Source organism: Pelobates fuscus, chromosome 3, assembly GCF_036172605.1.
Source record: "Pelobates fuscus isolate aPelFus1 chromosome 3, aPelFus1.pri, whole genome shotgun sequence".
Lineage (NCBI taxonomy): Eukaryota > Metazoa > Chordata > Amphibia > Anura > Pelobatidae > Pelobates > Pelobates fuscus.
The window spans coordinates 174,613,476-174,626,595 of NC_086319.1; the positions used below are offsets into that span (position 1 = coordinate 174,613,476).

Genomic DNA, 13,120 nt, shown 5'->3' on the forward strand with positions numbered 1-13,120 from the left:
TTGCCGCCAGCCTTGATCATCACACAGCCTGACACCGCTTCCTGTCTTCACCTTTTTGGCTTCATGGCTTCCGCTATAAATAAAGGCACCCATGTCCTCATAGATCTCCCAGGTTACCATATTACTCCCAGGCCCCTGGGAAGGTCATGTCGGCAAGTCTGTAACTAAGTTCCCCTAAAGCAACCCAACCGATAGATTGTCACAAGGTTATTTACTAAAGCGAAAGTTTTAAATATGAGGTCACAGTAGCCGAACTGAAAGGAACACTAAAGCATTTAATAGTACACAACTTTTAGATAGGTCCCTAGTTAGATGGTTCCAACCACCCTGTGTTTACTATATATATAAAAAAAAAAAAATTAAAGGAACACTATAGTGTCAGGAATGCAAACAGGCATCCCTGACACAATAGTGCCTCTGTGCCTGTTTAGGTCCCTGGCTCCCCTTAGTCCACTCTGAAAAGGTGATTTTACTTACTTTTACGCCCATAAAATCTCCATTCATTGCAACGTTCAGTGTCTCCATGCAGAGGGTGGAGATGCTGAATGCCAATGCTGCAAACTGCAGCACTGCCCTAGGAAGCACCTCCAGTGGCCATCTGAGGAGTGGCCACTAGAGGTGTAACTTGGCAGTAATGTAAACACCACCTTTTCTCAGAAAAGGAAGTGTTTACATTTAAAAAAAAAAAAAAAAAGCCTGCAGGGACTGTCTATTGACTCCAGAACCACTACATTAAAGGGACACTGAAGGCACCCAGACCACTTCAGCTAATTGAAGTAATCTGGGTGCTGTGAGCTGTGACCCTTTTGCACCTAGTGCTGCAATGTTAACCCCTTGCATGCTATGCCGTCCTTTGGGACCCAGCTCTAAATACCGACAGGCGGCATAGTACGTCCAATCTGTCCTTCCCACTTACCTGCTCTCTGGTGATCCCCCGCCGGTGTTCGCGAGGGGGGGACTTACCTGGAATGACAGGTAGCCCCCTGCTGCCTGTAATAAAGTTAAATAAAAGTTTAAAAACAATTTAAATTTAAATAATATACACTTAGATCATATACACATATCTATATATATATATGATCTAAGTATATATATATATATATATACACACACACACATACATACACATACACTAAGTGTGTTTTAATATTAATATATATATATAATTATATATATATATATATATATATATTAATATCAAAATGCACGTAGAATGATATTAATTAAATATATATATATATTTATAATTATACATATATAATATAAAATAAATACATATATAAATACGTAAAAAATAAAATATAATAAAAAATACATAATTAAAAAAATATATGTATATGTGTAATTTCGCTCTAACTGTATTTTGATATCAATATATATATATATATATATATATATTGATATCAAAATACACTTAGAACAAAATAATATATATCTATATACATAAATATATGTGTATATATCACTATATATACCTATATATAAATAAAAATAATGAAAAAATAAATAATATATATATATATATACATATATATCTATACATACGTATATATATATATATATATATATATATAATAATTCTACGTATATATTTATGTAATTTTTTTGATATTTTATTCATATTAAATTATGTTTTGTATTAATCACAATGTGTACATTTGGCTCAATTCTTAAGGGTTTTAGGACTGAGCCAAATGTACACGTTGTGATCAAAACAAAACGTAAACAAAACCTGGAATTTGACTATATGTCTGTTCAACCGTAATTCACCTCTTTCATATTAAGTGCACCAAAACTGATTATATATCATTTTATTCAGGGGAAACCGGGCTTTCATTTAACATCAAATATTTAGCAATGAAACATAATTTAATATGAATAAAATATAAAAAAATGGGAGACCATTTGCAATAGTAGACAACCCAAGGTATTGCAAATGGGGTTCAGTCTTTTTTAGTAGCCACTTGGTCACAAACACTGGCCAAAGTTAGTGTTAATATTTGTTTGTGTGTGAAAAATGCAAAAAACTAATTTGAACACCAATTTTGGCCAGTGTTTGTGACTAATGCTTTCCTATGGGGAGGTCTAATGCGCGCGGGCCATTGCCGAACATGTGCATTAGGTCTCCCCTGCCGGCGGGGGCGGTGCCTGACCCAGCGCCGAGGAACATTGGCGCTGGATTTAGGTAAGTGGCTGAAGGGGGGGACATATTAACCCTATAGTGCCAGGAAAACGGGTTTGTTTTCCTTGCACTATAGGATCCCTTTAAGCTGTAGTTATTCTTGTGACTATAGTATTATTTTGACTAAATCAGTGGTAGTCAACCTTTTCCTACCTACCACCCACTAATGCATCTTTTTGGTTGAAAAAAATTTCCTTACCACCCACCAGTTTTCCCGCAAGTGCGGAATATTTTTTAGAAAGGAGGGTGGTTTTAAAAAAATAAATGTACGTACATTTATCTTTTTATTCCTACTTAATGCATGTTTATAATGTTTTTAACTTTATAAAGTTTAATGAGAAAACAATAAAGTAAATTGAAATTACCTTTACTAGTGATTAATGAGATCCTTGAGGTTGATCCTGCAAGACTAAATATTTGAAATCTGGTTTGATTTTCAGTGATATTCAGACGACTTCCCTGTTTGCACATAATATGATTTCTCATCTGTGCGTCAGCTCCCCTCCTCTCCCTCCTCAATTCCCCTCCCCACCTTTCACTCCCCCCCCCTTTTTTAATTTTTTTAACCTTCCTTATAGCAATGCCCAGTAGAAAGGCTGAGCTAGGTATCCCACTTACTATTACTTACTATAGCCCACTATAACAGACAGGCACACATACATACATACAGACACACACACACACATACATACATACAGACACACAGACAGGCAAACATATAGACACAAGACACATACATACAGACACACACAGGAATGCATACAGACACACACAGACATGCATACAAAGGCACATACACACAGACAGACACACACAAGACACACATACATATGACACACATAAACACACAACACATACATACAAAGACAAGACACACATACACACAGACACATACAAAGACACCATAGGCGTGCGCAGCCTATTGCATTAGGGTGTGCACCCTAAAGCACAAACACACACGCCGTGTGTGTATATGTATATTATATATCCACACATACACGTGCAGTCAGAGAGGGCTGGTAACCTAAATAGTTAGTTTAACCCTATAGTGTCAGGAATACCTGTTTGTGTTCCTGACTCTATAGTGTTTCTTTAAAGATATGCTAATAATCTATTCATTGCAATATTTAGGTGGAATTAAATCCTTTCCTTAATATCTCAGTCAGCAATCAAAATCTTTGTAGACGTTTTCTTTTGTCTTTGCTGCACATTTTCTGTGTATTATAACTTTTAGTAACATCCTATTTATCTCAAGACAATGTCATGCAAACTGCATCCAGGGACTTATAGCACCATAACCACTGTAGCACACAACAGTGGTTATGGTGCTTAGTGTCTCTTTCAGTCAGGGTAGGCACCCAAATAATCCCCTCATCTAATGTTGGATGCTGCCAGTTCACAATTATGACCCTTCCCCCCCCCAATAAATACATTCATAAAATATATTAGGCTACTATTTTGTACCAAGGCATTATTAGAATTTTTTTTATTAATTTACACTTTTTGACAATGATTTTGAGCTTTCTGTGTATTTCTAACATTATATCAATGTAATGACCGGATGATAGGCTTATTATGGCATTTACAGTTTCAAATGTTTATTGTAGTGAGAAATAAATGAAAGTCTTATTATTATTATATTATTATTATAAATGCCATAATAAGCCATGCTGCAGGATAATAGAATCTATTATAGAATAATAATAGAACCTTACTGTGAGCCAGGCTGTATACAAACGGTCTGAGCCAGTGTATTAGTTGATTGAGAAGTCCCAATTATCCTATGTGATGAGTGGAACTGTGGCTGGGGAAAACCTATATTTCTCTTGGTATACAGGGATTTATGGGATTAGAAAAAAGCCTAAATTGAGCCTCTTTTATGTCAGAGAGCAGTCAGTCTGTTCAGAGGGAATTCCTGCCCATTGTGTCAATTGAATGATGCACAGCAACACCAATACATGTATATAGTATGTACAGAGAATCAATAATTTGGAATTCAGATACAAAATAACACTTGATTTGAGTTCAGTGTTAATGAATTCCACTAAGGAAACCATAATGACCTCATATAGACCTAACCCTGTCATTGCATGTTCATTGATACTAAAAGACCTAGGTAAAAGTGCATGTGTTGAAGGCAAAGTAAGAAGGGGAATGGGCCCAGTATCTTCTAACTTGTAGACCTGCATGAGTGATGTATGGACATACCCAAAATAAACATACCTGGTAAAGACGGGAGACACATATTTGCTGTCAATTAATCTCTGTGCCATTCAGAGTAGATAAAAACGATTTATAAGCATGACACAATGATATACAGTAAAGTTCATTTTCAAGAAATCTCTCAAGAGCTTCTTACCCTTACTATGGATAAGTCCTGGAGGGACCAAGCTAACCTCGTAGCTCATATTTTGCCTGCTGAATTTGTAAATATTAGTGAGTGAGTAATATTTCTGTAAATGACGAAATAAGCCATGCTGCAGGATTCGGGAAGGGAGGGGAAATAATCTGTACCTGCCGTTCTTGGAGAAGATACCGCTGTGCTGTGATCTGGCCGGGCCTCACCTCGCCCTAGTGTTGATGTGCCTCCGCGTGACGTCACGGAACGCGACACGTAAGCTATAGGGGAGGTCTGGCGGAGGAGGAGATCGATCCTACACTATGCAGCGATACCGCTCGCATAGTGAAGGATCGGATGGGAGGGAAACATTGTGTTAAAGACCGTAAACGGCAGTGCAGCACGGAGGTGATGGAGCCTCAAATTTGAGGCTTGATTAGGGTGTGCCCAGGCACACCCGGCACACCCCGTGCGCACGCCTATGAAAGACACACACACATACATACAAAGACATACACACACACATACAGACACATTCAGACAGACACATACATACAGACACACACACACACACACAGACACACAAGACATACATACAAAGACACAAACACACAAAATATTTTAGTCACCCTCCTGTTTCCTACTTTTAAGGTGCAGGAGGGTGACTTTCGCTGGGGTCCAGTGGTGGCTCAGGTGGATGGGAGTCAGAGTTCCCACTCTGACTCCCTGGTGTTCCTCCCACGCGGCTCTCAGTGTTAGCTGGGAGGAGTGACGTGCAGTCACTTCCTCCCAGCTCGATGATGTAATCAGAGGGGGCCCGATCGCACTGTTAAAGCGCCCAGCGCTGACTGGGCCCCCTTACAATCCACATCCATCGGGTGGCCCAGACAGCAGCCGCAAATGGTGATAGCAGTGCCCTACCGCCCACCTGGAATCCTGAAACGCCCACTAGTGGGCGGTAGGGACCAGGTTGACGACCCATGGACTAAATAAATGCTTTACTTTTTTTCCCAGTGCTGATGTTTCCTCTGTGCTGTTTACCCATCCACCTCCTGCTACCTCACAGAGAAAGCAAGGCCTCCTCCATTGTTGGTTCAGTCCAATGCTCCCCATAGAGGAGCCACACACGCATCCAATATTCCACATAAGAAAGCATTTAATCAATTATTTCCTACAAGGGAATCAGCATCATGTGATGTGACTGATTTTTACTTAGTCAATGTTGCAGAATCTCTTCTAGGAAGAGCGCCACTGGGGGTGGATTTAACCCTGAAATGTAAACATTGTGGTTCAAAAAAAACAATAACCTGCAATGCTTTACATTTTAGACCTAAAAGGACAGTGACACTGCCCCAGACTACTTTATTGAGATTAAGTGGTCAGGCTGCTATGGTGGGCCTTTAAATACGAAACTCACTTTAAAATCATCTTGAATTCGAACTTTACTAAATAAACCTGCAAGTTTCCCACCACTAGGACATTTGACCAGAGGTACTTTCCCTGTGCTGCTGTTTCCTGCTATTCGAATTGGAGGGGGGGAAAAAATCACCAAATAGTCTGATAGCCTGTATAGTTACTCATAGCCAACCCAGACAACGTTTACAAATCAGCCAAATAACTAACCCAACAGCTGGAGTGCAAAAGGTTAGCTATAACTGATCGCTGTTCTAATAATAGAAGCTTATTCTATCAAAAGGTTGTTATAATAATAGAAGCTTATTCTATCACGTATAGAGTCTGTGTCCTACCAAATTGGTGTTTAACATTACAAACAAATTTCCCTGTGGCTAATTAAAAGACAAAAAGTAAACTACCCCAACATATTGTAGGCGGGGCAAAGCAAGGAAAAGACTCATCGAAGAATAGCAGGTTTGTGAGTATGAGGAAGCTCCACCCATGCTGAGTCTTATGAAAGGGACAGCGTCAGGTGTGTCATTATCCGTGTGGATCCAGCAGTGGACAGGCTGACCTGTGAGCCAGGGCCTTGCAACAACTTAATTTGAGCGTTTGAATGGTCAGTAACATTAGTTTATGTTAGTGTTGGGAAGATGTAACTAAATGCCGATGGCAATGTCAAATGTGTTCTAGAATGCTGCATCAAAACTTGTGTTACATTGTGTAGGAGGACTCTACTCCGTGGGTATCCGTTATCATTTATCTGCTGTTTAGCTTGTGTATTTCTATTGTAGCCAGCACTCGGTTCTGGGTGGGTCTAACTAGCCTATCTGAGGTTTAGAGGCTGAAAGAGAGGTGTGTGTGTGTGTGTGTGTGTGTGTGTATGTGTATATATTAAATTTTGGTAAAGGTTTGCTGTGTGGCTTTCTTTTCCTACAAGGTGATCTCTCTAGGCTTCACTAAATGTGTATTTGTCTTGGAAAAGAGTGGGCTCTTATTATTTACAGTATATCCAGGCTTTGGGGTGTCTGTACTCTCAGTGATCTCCTATAGACTTATTGCTTTCAAATGTACAACTTCCACTCTGGGGAAATTTAATGCGTTCTCTAGATATTGCACAGGATGAGAGAATTTTTCACTTTAAGAATCTCTGGTTTTCTAGACGTGTGTGTGTGTGTGTGTGTGTGTACTTTTTTTAAAATTTTTTTTTTTTATTCTCCCCTTGCAAAAAAGATGGCACTCGTTGTGTCTTATACTGTTGCTTTCACTTACAATCAACCATTGTGTAGATGAAATTTTAAGTTTTATATATTTATTTTTTTTCTCCACTTTTTGACATAACTAGTTTAGGATGCTGGAGAGCCTATGGATGCAGTCAGAACAGTTTAACTAAAATTAAAGGAACAATACCTATATTCTCTTGGCACTAGTGCTACTTCACTGAGCTGTGTTTGTGGTGCTTAATATAACTTTCAAGGGCTGTCTTAGCCTAGGGTTAAAGGACCATTCTAGTGCCAGGAAAACATACTCGTGCCCCCACCCTCAGGGACCCCCTCCCGCTGGGCTCTGGAGAGAGGAAGGGGTTAAACTTACCTCTTTACCAGCGCCGGGCGGGGAGCTTTCCTCCTCCTCTCCATCTTGATCGCGACGTCATCGGCTGCATGCGCGGCAGGAGCCGCGCTTGCGTTCAGCCGGTCGCATAGGAAAGCATTTACAATGCTTTCCTATGGACGCTTGCGTGCTCTCACTGTGATTTTCACAGTGAGAAGCACGCAAGCGCCTCTAGCGGCTGTCAATGAGACAGCCACTAGAGGATTTGGAGGCTGGATTAACCCTCATTATAAACATAGCAGTTTCTCTGAAACTGCTATGTTTATAAAAAAAAAAAAAGGGTTAATCCTAGAGGTACCTGGCACCCAGACCACTTCATTAAGCTGAAGTCGTCTGGGTGCCTAGAGTGGTCCTTTAATGCATTCATATTTGTGTCTAATGGCTCCAATTGTCTGATCAGATCAGCTGTCTCTTGGCCAATAAATGCTGTCCAAAATTGATATTGCAAAAGTGTATGCCAAGCATGGGACTGGTTTTGAGTGACCTATGATTTGTGTTAAATCAACTGATTTGACACAAAACTAAGGTTGACTCCCCCCTTTGAGTGTAAACTTTGTTCTCTTTCTTTGTGGTTTTATATAACTCTTCCTTTGACCACTTAAATGTACAATATTTACCTTATGTATACCCTGCCCCCCTCTCCCCAGGGATGGGTAGGGACTTGTGGGCTACTGTGTATATGTATCCTATTCATTTTATGTCTAGGGCTTGGAAAAGACCAATTTTTACTGCAATGCATTCACCATGTTCTTGGTTCATTAACTGATCCCTCATCTACTCTTCCTAAAGTAGTATTGTGGTTTCAAAGGATAATGTTCGTTCTCTTTCTTTAAAGATCTGCAATGGTGCAGCTGTCTCCTTCAAGTCCTAGCACACACGGAGAATCACATTTGGTGAACAATGAAGACTACAAATATCTGGATAGCAAGGGGAGCCTTAAACTACTGCAGACCTCTATCTCCCCAACTGCTTCCCCTCTCCAGGTCTTTGAAACCTATTTGGATAATGGATTGGTTAGTTTGAAGCACAAAATCAGGAACATCGAAAAAAGGAAGGTAATTTGAATACTATATCTTTCTCTCTGGAAAGGTAACTTGGTTGTATGTAGGATGTAGTTAAAGGGTAATGGTAAGATCTGGGAATTTGTACTAGCTATCTAAATTATTTTAGATGTTTAGCTTTATTTTCAAAGTCAACACACATCCTGCTCCCTAGAGCAGAGTGCTGGCAAGCCACTACATGGCAGCATATGCCCAAGGTTTTCATTTATTTATCTCCTATGATTAGTCAGGGAGTTTAAGTAATTTTGGACAGTTGTTGGATCTACAACTAAACGAGAAGGGGGCGGGGGGGGGGAGGAGGAAGAAGACTGGATCTGATATTTGCAATAATTCTCTTAACTGTGGGATAAACCCTATAGTTACAACATACAAAAAATTAGAGGATGTAATAAAATATGACCTGTGGGAATAGTGGAATACTCCTAGGTGAAGCAACCTTATTTGTTAAAACTTTTAATTCCTAAATAAAGTTGTTCATCAATTGTTGGACTTGAAAAGCGTAACACAAACCCTTGTGTTTTTTTTTTGTTTTTTTTAACACCACACATTGTTACCAGTGTTATCTGATTGTTTAATAGCAATCATGATCTTTTTCTGTTAGTAATAGTGTTTTGTTGGAGAGTTAGTCTAGAATACATCCTGATATGGTAGGTTATTAAGCGATTATTCTATAACCGTATTGTAGACTTCCTACGATCCACTGTTTTTATCTGCTTTTTCTTCGTGTTGATAAAAAGCAGATAAAAACAGTGGATCGTAGGAAGTCTACAATACAGTTCTAGAATAATCGCTTAATAACCTACCATATCAGAATGTATTCTAGACTAACTCTCCAACAAAACACTATTACTGACAGAAAAAGATCATGATTGCTATTAAACAATGTGTGGTGTTAAAAAAAAAAAAAAAAAAAAAAAAAAAAGTAGTTTGGTAACCAACACTAGCAAATAAATGGTGAGGTCACTGAGACCTCTTATCAGTTTTTTTTTTTTTTTTTTATATATATAGGTGTAAGGAGCTACAAGAATTGTAACTAGCAATGTAATTGCTGCAATTTGGGTAAAGGTAGTAAGTGTCCGGGATGAAACGGGGAATCTAAAGTCTGAGAGTAACTCATACTCTAGCTTCCCCTCTCATCCCTTATACATTCATTCCCTTAACTGACACCACATCAGCTGAATGTTACTAGTGTGGTATACTTATACCAAATCCATTTTGAGACGGTACGAGGAGAATATTTATCACTTTAGTAATCTCCTTGAACAGGGAAAGTCTGTCAAGATCAAGGGGTGCCCACTAGGCATAATAGGGAAAGTTAATATCAGACTTGAGAGTCCCTGTTTTATTCCCTTTACCCACATTGCATCAATTATATTGCTAGTTACAATTGTTGCAACACTTTAATTGTAAGGGGCAGCTTACATCTATCAGCACAGATATACTGATTAAAGGTCTCAGTGGTCTCCCCATTTATTTGCTAGTGTTAAGTGTTTGTTTCCGTACACTTTAAATTTTAACCACTTGTCATGAGGGTTTTACCTCTTATCTGTGATAATAGGTTTTATATCAATTTCCCCAAAGGTAAAATTGGAAGACTATAAAGAGCGCCGAAATAATGGGGAGGTACTCAATCAAGACCAACTGGTATGTATCATTATGTAGGATGTGTCTGCATCTGACTGTTCACTGTCTAAATCTGTAGATGTTGTGCCAATCTCATTACAGGAGGCCGTTGCGAAGTATGAAGAGGTGATTCACAATCTGGAGTTTGCCAAAGATCTTCAAAAAACCTTTTCAGTTCTGAACCAAGATGTGAGTTCACCATAATTGTCTTCTGTCATTCCTGGAGCATATCAGGTGCAACCTCTTGATCACCTTTGTTTTGGAGGCTTCAGGTCCCTACCTAGCACAGCAGTAGCAGCTGGTCCATAGGGGCAAGTAAGGCAGTGCCCCACCAGTGTTTTTGTAAAATTGGAGGGAGCGAAATCTATTGATACTGAGCTATTGTGGGGGGAAAAGTCTTGTGTGCATGCGGCTACACGCTAGTGAGTCTTGGTGCCTGAAAAGGGTAGTTCATTTAATTTCTCACTAGTCACAAAGCGTCTTGCAGGGAGAGAATTGACTATAATGGAAGGTAGGCAGATTAAGTATATTGGGCTAGTAACAAGGTGAGGAAGGGTGTGGATTATACAATATCATGGAGTGTATCAGAAAGTTGCATAGGCAGGAAGGATTAGATAAGGTGAAATGGGGAGGCTGAGTGAACAGTATAAGCTAGTGACCTGGGATGGAATAGTGCTATCAATACTGCATAATATTTAAATATTTCATGAAAATGGTCACAGTAGTGTGGATGTTTGTGTGTTTTTTTTTTTTTTTTTTTTTCTCCTACCCATTTTGGTATTTCTACACGATTGCACATTGAAAAGTTTGACATGGTCATAGTCAAACTGATGAGCCAACTTTAAATTGATTATCATGGTCTAAAAGTAACTCTCGGCCTATTTGCCTGAACAACTTCCCAAGGTTTGCCAGCTTGAAAGGGTTAATCAGTGGAATGGGATTCCACTCACCCCCAAAGTCCTTAAAGGTTATAGCCAAAGCATAAATCTGAACTGGTGCAGCTTTACTGATGCCAACATAAATGTGTATAAATCTGCTCCTGTAGTCCTATATTGGGTTGCACATAACAAAAAAGGTTAGCAGATTCTGCAAAAATCGTGTGTGTGTGTGTGTGTATATATATATATATATATATATATATATATATATATATATATATATATTTATGTGTATATATATATATATTTATATTTCTTCTAGTTACTGAAGGCTCAGAAAAAAGCCTTGCGGCGAGAGAATCTATTGAAAGTGGAAATGGAGAAGAAGAGACTGCGTACTATACTTCAGATTCAGTACATGTTCCAGTCATACAGCCAGGAACATGTCCAGAAGGACTTTAAGGATGGATTGCATGGTGCATTGTGTCTCTCCTCTAAAGAACTGGACTACCTGTCAAAGTTCTCCAGACTTGTTTGTTCCACAAGGCATCAGCACATGAGGTGTGTCAGATTTACACAACTGTAAAATGAAGCATTATTGGGAATATACACCCAATAAACAAACCTGCACTAAGTTGGGAATCTTGGGTTATAAATTGGTATATAATCTAAAGTGACTGCACGATATAGGCTATTAACCAAATTCACTTAATTTCAACTTTGAGTGTCTCACACTTCACAGTGGTGTATCTCCCTTCAATTGTGCACCTAATAAGATTAATGTATTCTGTGTAAAGTCTTGAAGACCAGATGGATCAGTTGTCAGCCTACTTCTGGAACCTCCTGGATGGCAGTGAGAAAACAGTAGCTGGGACAAACTGTAAGTCTTGTGGGGGTAGATGTCTGTCCTGTTGAGCAGTATTAAAATGCTTTTGCATAGCTTTTAACATTGATATTTCTTCCAAATTTGTCCTATTGGGCCAATGGAGTGCATGACATGAGCTGTCTTGATGTAGTGTTTATTATTCTTGGACAATAAGATGCAGCATATGACTTGCCACAAATCTAACCTGTATTATTTAATGTTATGTGGGAACATCAAAACACTACCTTGAACTTTGTTCTACCAGTTTCACCTCTTATGCTTTTTGTAGATAAATACTTAAAAGACTTGTTGTCCCGTTTGCTGGACTGTGGGTACTTTGAAAGTGTACCTGATCCTCCCTGTGAGCAGAAGATACCAGAACCTTCTCTGCATGCACTGACCAAAAATCACACAAGTGAGGTCAAGCATGATCACAGCCGTGGTGTGAACACCAAACCATCTTGTGACACCAGTAAGTGATTTCTATTCTAGCCCCAAATCCTATGTTGGGGGCAACACATTATCTAATACTTTCTCTTAAGGATGTGTGTACACTTGTTAAATTTCTATTTTTTATTTTTTTTTTATTTTTTATTATTGGGTAGTTAACTGACTTGCTAAGAACATGGCAGTTGTACCACAACACATTCCAAGACCTTTTATAGAAGACCTTGTCCATAGAACAGTTTGAAAGCTGTAATCTGACTGTTGCAACAGACTAAGGAACCATTGACCTATTAATGATGCAAAGTCCTATGATAACTGCTGGTGGGTTTTAAATGTTATGTCCCCTCAATTTGACTTGCTGTAAATTTTTTTTTTTTATATATTCCCTTTTCCCAGAACCTCTTGTGGACTATGTAAGGTGTGAGGTAAGTGGTCTATATACCAAAGTTAAAATATGTAAGTCTTGTGTCAATGCTAAAGAACACTGCTTCTTGTCCATTTCTCTCCTCCTCCCTCCACTACCTTTGAAAATTGGCTGTTGCACTTGCATTCCTAGGTCACTTGCCTTAATATGCCATACTTTTTCTACTTCAAAAGAACGTGTGTGTGTGTGTATATATGTGTGTATATATATATATATATATATTTCTCACTTATCTATTTTTAGTATTCTTGCTTTGTTATACTAGCTTCCTGTAAGCAACACAACACCAGTGCTTC

General features: G+C 38.8%; 1 protein-coding gene across 2 annotated transcripts in view; it reads left to right on the forward strand.

The window, feature by feature from the left end:
• The first annotated feature begins 6,465 nt into the window (after positions 1-6,465).
• The window catches only part of CAPRIN2 (caprin family member 2), a 16,922-nt gene continuing 10,267 nt past the window's right edge, over positions 6,466-13,120 (forward strand). For both annotated transcript variants that reach the window (XM_063445342.1, XM_063445343.1), the window contains exons 1-9: positions 6,466-6,534; positions 8,362-8,581; positions 10,169-10,231; positions 10,313-10,399; positions 11,411-11,649; positions 11,886-11,968; positions 12,243-12,425; positions 12,797-12,825; positions 13,090-13,120. The exon at positions 13,090-13,120 is cut by the window's right edge and continues 215 nt beyond it. In XM_063445342.1, the coding sequence (XP_063301412.1) occupies positions 8,369-8,581; positions 10,169-10,231; positions 10,313-10,399; positions 11,411-11,649; positions 11,886-11,968; positions 12,243-12,425; positions 12,797-12,825; positions 13,090-13,120 (928 nt within the window). In that variant the 5' untranslated portion in view covers positions 6,466-6,534; positions 8,362-8,368. The remainder of the gene's footprint in view (positions 6,535-8,361; positions 8,582-10,168; positions 10,232-10,312; positions 10,400-11,410; positions 11,650-11,885; positions 11,969-12,242; positions 12,426-12,796; positions 12,826-13,089) is intronic.